The 9,558-nt window shown below is 34.5% G+C and overlaps 1 protein-coding gene across 1 annotated transcript; it reads left to right on the forward strand.

Moving 5' to 3' along the window:
• The first annotated feature begins 754 nt into the window (after positions 1–754).
• LOC131950053 (uncharacterized) lies at positions 755–8,995 on the forward strand. Its single transcript, XM_059312086.1, has 6 exons — positions 755–1,022; positions 3,581–3,743; positions 4,390–4,428; positions 5,007–5,197; positions 6,633–6,934; positions 8,574–8,995. The coding sequence occupies exons 1-6, from the start codon at positions 966–968 to the stop codon at positions 8,815–8,817; spliced, it is 996 nt and encodes a 331-aa protein (XP_059168069.1). The 5' UTR covers positions 755–965; the 3' UTR covers positions 8,818–8,995.
• Positions 8,996–9,558: the final 563 nt, after the last annotated feature.

Below are 9,558 nucleotides of genomic sequence, written 5' to 3' on the forward strand. Positions count from 1 at the left end.
GGGATATTGTCTAACTAACAGCAAAATCTGTCAGTTTTATGCTAACCACTTTAGTTATAAAGTTTATAATGTTTTATTTCATCTTATAAATAGAGACATGTTAAAGTTTTATGCTTATTCTCAACGTGTATTTAAAAATCTGATATGTGAGATTATATTAGAAGTTTAGAAGTTTACCAACTGCTTGTATTGATTTTGAACTATTGATTTTTATCTTAAGTTACTAAAATAAGAAAATTAAACCTACTTTTCCATCTTGAGATATTTTTGTAAAATAATTGATCACATTCGTATTTTTGCGCTTCCGGTGGAGGCTTGTGACAAAAAAGCTTATGTCAAAAACTCGTTTTTTGTTTTAAAGAAAACACATAGAGGCAAGAGTTCTTTGAATATGTTGCTTTGTGAGAAATGTTTAAAATAAACACATTCTTGAGCTTTTTGAGGAATCGACAATAAAATACCACTGTCGTTTAACAAAAATCGTTCTAATCTCTTAAAAACAAAACTTACATATAATACCTATTCTTATTTCGTCCACTCGTCCATTCAGGTTAGCGTGTTTAAAAACGTAGAAACACATACAGACACACACACGCACGTATACACACATCCACATACACTGAGGTAAGTTTAAAACGTCGATAATTGTCGAAATATCTCGATTTCGATTTTTTTACACTTTATGTGAGATAGTGACGTTGTGTTGCCTCATGAAGTTTTTCCTGCTCTGCGCATGTCACAGTAAGTAGTCGATACCCAAGGCAAGCAGACGGTAGAAGTAGTTCACATAGGGTTCGTTCATTTAGCCTCGATTTTATTTACCGCTATGGTTTGAGGTTAACTTAGTTTAAAGCGTTGTAAACACTGAAATTTCAATATACTATGGTGATTTAAGGGTAGTTTATAAATGGTTTGTGTTTAGAAAATTTGCTTTCTCCAGAGGCCGAGAAAAGCTTTTCGCAATAATGCATGTAACAAGAAGAATTTGGCGAATTGTTTTTTCAGGATTTGTCTGTACAATGGTAAGGTATAAATTATAAGTCTTTCTAGTTATAATTTATTACACTTTGTTATTACACACACCCATATATATATATATATATATATATATATATATATATATATATATATATATATATATAGCCTATATATTTCACTGTCAAAAGATCAGAAAATCTGCAACAGTCTAATTTTGAAATATATAAATATATAAAAACAATTATTCTCTTCAAAATGAATATATCAACAAACATTTATTTTCAGACTTTAATAAAATTTAAACAAATATATACATTTAATCATACAAACGATGAATTATGACTTTATTTCGTTTCAGAGCAAAATAAAATGCTGTCCTATGAACAAAATAGTTACCGATTGAAAAATATAAACATTATAATCTGTCGGTAATAGCTTTAATGATATATCTGTTTGGTATTTATCTTAGGTTCCATCAATATTATCAATTTTCATTAGGATACGCTCAACAGACCTTCTAATTGGAGAGTATGAACAGTTAATTTCCTGATGCTTCTAGAACCAAGCGTTGTCGGATAAAAATATGTCAAATTAAAATGTATTAGTTAAAAACAAAGACGTTTTAAAAGCACAATTAATTATTGAGTTTCTTTACTGAACAATGGTAGGCCTTAAATATTGCATATACGTCTTTGTTTCTTAGAAAGGAAATAGGTTGAATTAGGATGTAATATAGTTTATTTTACGATAATATTTGGCGTAATTTTACTTTGAGTTTAAGAATGGCCTAGCTTCAAACTTTCTACGGAGAGTATATAAAATAATACTAAATATTGTCACCAAAAGATATAATTATTATGACTTCATCACAGCGTGCTAGCAAACCTGTCAAGCGGCATGGGTACTGAACAAATGCAATCAACGTTAATTATTTTGTCTAATTTCCTCACATAAGAAGTGCTCATTTGGGAAATCTCAACGTACGCGAATAGTTCAAATTTATTTTTATTATTTTAATGTTAGCTTTAGTAAATTTTTTTATTCATACAAGGTTCGAGCTCAGAAAATATTATCGAAAGACAACGGTGCTTTTAAAAGACAAAAAACTTTTAAATTGAGGTGTGACTTAATTTTAGATGTGAAGTAATATTACTTTTGGGACCTCGCAGGACACAATGCAGGTGACCTCAGCATATAAAGAGATGGTGTAGCCAGCACAAAGCTCAGTCGAAATACGTAATTTTAAGAAACAAAAACATTGATCTGGATTTGAGGTCCTTTTTAGATGTGGTGGTTCTGCTTTTTGTGACGGTGGGAAGGGAAACATAAAAATCGTCAAACAAGTGTAGTGTCATTTATGAATGACTACTAAAACACATAGTTATCCATAGGATAACGGGTGGTCTAGTATATATATATATATATATATATATATATATATATATATATATATATATATATATATATATATATATATTGAGATTGCGTCTCTGCCATAATGCTTGCCAAATTTCTCTTCCTTCCCCTATCGAACCCGACTCTTGCCTTCAGTTATGTGAGAGTCAGTCCTCACAGCCTGTGTCCACAATTTTTATTTCTTAAGCCAACTGGTCCCACGTGTTTGGTGTATATTTCATTTATGGTTTTGGTCTCAGTTCCTTTTGCAAATACCTCTGTACTTCAGCAAGGGCACTTCTCTTGTTTCTGGTACCGTAGTTCTTTATAGCAGATGGCACAGTCAGGCATGATAGTGTCATATATATGGCCAAGTCAAGTCTTCTTTGCGGTAGCATTCCTTGTGTGCTTAGGGAGTTATTACAAGACGTCTTCTTTTAGAAATTACAAATTATAGATATTTGGCGGTTCATTGTAATCAAACCTTTAATTATTCCATTTCCCCCCTCTTTGACATACAATCATTATCCCCCGGAAAGTATACCACTAATATTGATAATTCTACTTTACCGGCAATGTCCAAGTTTCTATACGTATCAAACTATCACACTTTGAAACCGCGTAATATCATAAACAGTCAATGTTGGTTAAACCGAACAAAATGTTACAATAAAACATGGCTTGTTGCCAGTGGCGTAGCGAGATCGGGAGTCACCCGGTGCGGCACGTAATGGCGTCACCCCCCCCCCCCTCCCAGAGGCGTAGCGACTCTTCACGGGGACAAACTCAAATTTTCGATTTGCACCCCCTCCATCAAACTTTTGATTTGCACCCCCTCAAACATTTGATTTGCACCCCCCCCCCCTCAAACTTTTGATTTGCACCCCCCACCCTCAAACTTTCGATTAGCACCCCCCCCCCTCAAATTTTTCCCTATATATTTTGCTATTTTTTGCCTTGGTGTCACCCCCCTAAATGGTGTCACCCGGTGCAATCCGAATCCCCCGCCCCCCCTCGCTACGCCTCTGCTTGTTGCTGTTAATGGTGGCATTAAATTTTATCCTGTTGTATTAAAATTATTGTGTGCTAATCGTGACATGTCGAGGCTAGTACAAGCCAAAGTGTAACGTTGCTAAAAAACAAAAGACAAAAGCAACAACAAAAAAAAGGTATTAACTAGACAATCACTTTGAGCTCTTTTCTACAGGTGAGTTGTCACGTGATTACCGGCACAGAATCGATCGATGCTACTTCACAACCAGCCACTGACACAACACAACAGCACGATAACAACAACAACACCTATGCAACTGCCGACACATTAGAAGGTTTCCTGCAGCTTTTCGAACCTGACTCTAGACCGCAAGGCTGTAAGTTGCGTTTTTGTGGAGAATGTATGGCCAGTATTGTATTACTTGTTTTAAGTTTACACGGGGGTATGTTGTGTTTTGGGTTTGATCAAGAATGTATGTTGTGTTTTGGGTTTGCTCAGGATGGTATGTTGTGTTTTGGGTTTGATCAGGATTGTATGTTGTGTTTTGGGTTTGATCAGGATTGTATGTTGTGTTTTGGGTTTGATCAGGATTGTATGTTGTGTTTTGGGTTTTATCAGGATTGTATGTTATGTTTTGGGTTTGATCAGGATAGTACGTCTTGTTTTAAATTTGATCAGGGTGGTATGTTGTGTTTTGTTTTGGTCAAGACTGTTTGAAGGTTCGTCCGTGCTTCAACCAAAAATAGTGGATTGGATTACTATTATAATAGAGTGTTATTTTTGGTTAATAATTCAACGCACCGACCTCACATTTTCACGTGGAATTGGTTCCACTGTGTTTAACCTTGTCTTCCTGCGAATGGTTTAAAAAAAAGAATTATAAAATTAAAATATACCATTATATGGGATAACTGCAAGAAATTAAAAAGAATCAAGTTTTATTTTTATGTAAAAGTAGGACAAATCCCTGTTGTTTTGTTTTTAAAAATAACTTACTTATGTTTTATTTTTTCTGGTGTCAGTACATCATGATAACCGAACCGGAAAGACCGTTATTTCAGGTAAGTAACGCTATTATAGAAAATGTGTAGACAACATGAAGGTGAAATAAAATCGAATTATCTAAGTTGTTTTTTTATTTCTCCCAAAGGCGAACATGATTTCTTTAAAAAGCATGTTGAGTTTACCTTAAACAAACCTGGGTATTAATTAAGCTTAAGTTTATGACCATACTGTTCAATGCTTGCACTTTTTAAGTAGCCGAAGCTCGTTTTGTTTTAAGCTATCCCTGCCCATGAGCTTGCTAAAGGCTAAAGCTAGTTCCCGTTGAATAAAATGGGTTGTAGCAGCATTAACAAACGTGATCTTCATAATACAGTAAACTTCGCTAATATCATCGTCCTGCTTGAAGGTGGACCTTAGGACCTATTCTGAGCTGTTTTTAAAAAAAATATAGTTTCTATTTTAGCGGGGGAAAAAAAAGTTAAATCTTAAAATATTTGAGAAAGGTGGAGGAGATTCGCAATAATCTGTTGTGAAACCATATTTTCTAATTCCTAAAAAAAATAAAAACCCAAATCTATTACGACTTAAAACTTTATCTTATCGCACGAAACAATTGATCGTATTTTTTCCACAGCTGGAGGTGGAGAAATGGCAAAGTCTGATGTCTGCTCCCCACGACCAACCAGCGTAAAAATTGAGTACCCCACAGACAACCCGAGGGTTGTGTTCTTTCCCGTGTGTACCCTGGTAGAACGGTGTGGGGGCTGTACGACCTCGCCCAACGTGGCGTGTGTCCCAACGGCTATAGAGCGGTCCAGCTACAAGGTGAGGAAATTTCCATTATGTTTAAGTCAAGATTTTAATGTACAAATTAATTAGTGATTTGATACTTAGGAATTTCTCAAATATGAAGAAATTAGAAATCCAGAAAAGTATCTAATGTTTAGAAAACTCTTTTTTTTTGTAAAGAATAAGCGACATATCTGTAACCACTGCTAATCGTTACAATGTATAGATCTACTATCTTATACAAAATGATCGCCCATAAGCTTGTATATTCTAATATGTGCAACCGTGCTATAGAATAGTTTTCTATAATTTTTTTTTAGAACTGTTAATTTTGCTATACATTTTTAATACTTAAATTTTTAAATAAAAAGTAATATTCCCTTCCAATTACCAGAAATCACTGAATATTTAACAAAAAAAAAAAAAAAAGATCTTAAACCAACTTATAAAATTTCAGCCACCTAATAGAAACGGTACTCAAGTTATCGGTATTTTGGAAACCGGAAAAAGTACCACCTAGAGATCACTAAAACATTTCTTATAATCTAAGTATAATATCTTATACTTATATATATGAAATTTCGACTCATTAACTAAAACAGTAGTGAGGTATCGTGTTCGCACGGAAATAAAGTACCACTTCCGGTTAAAATAAGATGTTTACAGTCTTGCGATGTAGATTCAGCTTCGAAAAGCTCCAGGCTACCCTCTAATGTGCCAGCTGTTGCACAGCTGTGGATGTTATCGTGTTCTTGTGTTGTTTCAGTGGCTGATTGTGAAGTAGCATTGATCGATTCAGTGCTGATAAGCACTTCAAAACTGACCTGTAAAAAAGAGCTCAAAGTGATTGTCCAGTTAATACGTTGATTTTGTTTTGTTTTTGTTGTTGTTTTTGTTTTGTTTTGTTTTTGCAGGGTCACACTTTGGTTTGTACTAGCCTCGACATGTCACGATTAGAAAAACGCTCATAATAATTTTAATACAACAGGATAAAATTTAATGCCACCGTTAACAACAACAAGCCATGTTTTATTTAAACGTATTGTTCGGTTGAACGTGTAATAGTTTGATTCATATAGAATCTTGGACATCGCCGACACAGTAGAATTATCAATATATTAGAAATATACTTTCCGGGGTATGATGATTGATTGTCAAAGTTAAAAAAAATGCACATCAATAATATAATTTCAGTTTAAGGTTGTGTTCAATATCTAAAATGTAACTTTTTAAAACAAGTCGTCTTGGAACAACTGCCTAAATTCTAACACACACACACACACACACACACACACACACACACACACACACACACACACACACACACACACACACACACACACACACACACACACACACAGACTTGCCTTGGTTAGTTTGACAGCCTAATTGGTTAAAAGGATCCAATAAAAATTGCTTTCAAATCTAAGAATAATCAATTTCGTGTATGTAATCTTCATCCCTTTCTAAGGCGTTGAGCGGGGAATACCCAACGGATGGCAGTGGTCAGTTAATCAACCCAGGGTACATCAATATCGTCATCGAGCGTCACCTGACCTGCAGAGTCCAGTGTATGCTGGACGCGGAAAAGTGCGGCCCCGGCAAGTCGTTTAACGCAAGAAGCTGCAGCTGCGACTGCTTGGAGGTCCGCAGATGTCTGCCACCATTGGTTTTTGACCCGGAGAATTGCAGCTGTAATTGTGGTCCAGTCAACTGCTGCCCAGCGGGTCAGGCCACACCCTGTCGTCTGGTTCTGAATAACAACACATGCCAGTGAGTTGTCATTGTATTAAAAACACACATTTATGTAGTACTATTTAGCTGTAGATTTTAGGGGAACAGGACATTAACCCACCATCTTTTATCCCGATCATTACCCTCCTCCTGTCATTCATCATCATCATCATCATCACTCCTTTATGGCCCCTGGGGAGCAAAGGGTTGCAACCACACATCTCCAGCGGACTCGGTTTTGGGCTGCTCCTCTAATCTGTGCCCATGAGAGCCCAGCTGTTTTCGCCTCCTCCTCAACCGTTCTCTTCCATGTTTTCCTTGGCCGGCCCACCCTCCTTTTCCCCTGGGGATTCCAGTCCAATGCATGTTTTGCGATGTTTTCTTTTTCTTTTCTTAACGTGTGTCCGATCCATCCCCATTTACGGGCCTTAATATCTTTCTCTATCAGCTGTTGTTTTAAAATTTGCCACAGGTCCTGTCATTACACCTTGTAAATCACCCGTATACATTACCCCCCCCCCCCCCCCACACCTCTTAGCCGAATACACTCCTCGTTTATTAGGATATATGGAAAGTGTGTGGAATAGGCTTAGGCTTAGGGTTCGTGTTTGTGATAGGGATAGAAATATAAATAACAATAGTAGTAGGAAAAGACAAAGGTACCTATGTGTATTCGTATGTACATGTACATATGCATGTGTATGGTTACGGTTATGGGGTTACGGTTATGGTGATGATTATTGTTATGGTAATCAGTGGCGTAGCGAGGTCGGGTGTTACCCGGTGCGGACTTAATGGTGTCACCCCCCCCCCCCCGTAAAAAATTGTATATATATATATATATATATATATATATATATATATATATATATATATATATATATATATATAGAGCTTGATGTAATATCTTTTCTCTATCATTAAAAGGATTTAAGTCATGGTGCCCCCCCCCCCCCGCCCCCCACCTCCCTCACATCCACCATTGTCGGGATTTGTCAAATTTGCTCTTAAAACACTATTTAACACTCTAATTAAATACTTAACTAAGTGGAATTATCATTTTATATATATATATATATATATATATATATATATATATATATATATATATATATATATATATATATATATATATATATATATATATATATATATATATATATTGCTATTTTTTTGCCATTGGTGTCACCCCCTAAATGGTGTCACCCGGTGCGGTTCGCACCCCCCTCCCTCCCCCCTTCTCCCCCCCCCCCCTCCTCACTACGCCTCAGACAACAATCATTATTGTTGTGGTAAATATTATTGTTATGGTTATTGTTTCTATTATTTTATGTTGTTTTTTTATGGTTCCAATTATAGTGATAGCTATCGTTATGTTAATTGTAATCATTATGGTTATGGTTGTTGTTTTGACTACGGTTAGATGTAGAGATAAGAATAGCAATAACGATTGCGATAGGGATGATTATAGTGATAGTGTTAGCTTTAGAGTTTAGATTACTCCAAGTTGTAACTGACAGGGGCTAGTTGACATGGGGATAACTGATTGGGGAGAGGCAGTGTTAATTTAATTTTTAAGGGGTATGGGGCAATGATTTAGCCCCGATTTGTTTTCGTGTTTTCTGTTTGATATTTTTTTAATGCGCCAACTAATTTAAATTTGCTGTTCGATAAACAGGTGTGACGTTACTGACAGAATGTACATCAACGCCGGCGGCAGCATCCCCTCGCTACAGCAAGTTGTTACAAACGCGCAGGCGACACCATCAGCCGCCGCACCGAACACCACATCGACAACATCTTCAGCAAACGACCCATGTGCAAATTACAAGTGCCCTCCACGAACTGTCAAATATGTTAACAATAGAGGTGTCTGTGCTTGCCGCTTGCAAAACACCATACCACGACAGGGAGGACCATAAAATTATGTACACACTCTTGACACCCACGCCGCAACACTAAATTAAAAATAAAACAAATATAGAACACATATAAAACAAATATAAAACAAATATAAAACAAATATAAAACAAATATAAAACAAATATAAAACAAATATAAAACAAATATAAAACAAATATAAAACAAATATAAAACAAATATAAAATAAATATAAAACAAATATAAAACAAATATAAAACAAATATAAAACAAATATAAAACAAATATAAAACAAATATAAAACAAATATAAAACAAATATAAAACAAATATAAAACAAATATAAAACAAATATAAAACAAATATAAAACAAATATAAAACAAATATAAAACAAATATAAAACAAATATAAAACAAATATAAAACAAATATAAAACAAATATAAAACAAATATAAAACAAATATAAAACAAATATAAAACAAATATAAAACAAATATAAAACAAATATAAAACAAATATAAAACAAATATAAAACAAATATAAAACAAATATAAAAAGAACATGTAGAATAATAAGCTTTTAAAATTCAATGCAATAAAAATAAGTATGTGAAAATAAACTTGCTTTCTTTAATAAAAGCTATTGTTGCTAAAATGTTTAAGATATTTCAAGAGAAACCGATGCATGCATTTTCGTCTCTTTTTTTTCAGTGCTTTTAAAAGCTTATTGTTATAATAATTTTTTATTTATTTTATTTTCTACTTTTTAGTAATTTGTTCATG

This window comes from Physella acuta, unplaced genomic scaffold (assembly GCF_028476545.2).
Source record: "Physella acuta isolate Inbredline_101_S28 unplaced genomic scaffold, ASM2847654v3 ptg000731l, whole genome shotgun sequence".
In the NCBI taxonomy this organism is placed as follows: Eukaryota; Metazoa; Mollusca; class Gastropoda; family Physidae; genus Physella; species Physella acuta.

What these genes read in the sequence shown, in the direction of transcription:
- LOC131950053 (XM_059312086.1), top strand. Translation starts at nt 966, where the DNA reads ATGCATGTAACAAGAAGAATTTGGCGAATTGTTTTTTCAGGATTTGTC. An exon ending in CAGGATTTGTCTGTACAATG is followed by an intron (nt 1,023 to 3,580) that starts GTAAGGTATAAA and finishes TCTTTTCTACAG; the next exon opens with GTGAGTTGTCACGTGATTAC. An exon ending in CTGAATAACAACACATGCCA is followed by an intron (nt 6,935 to 8,573) that starts GTGAGTTGTCAT and finishes TTCGATAAACAG; the next exon opens with GTGTGACGTTACTGACAGAA.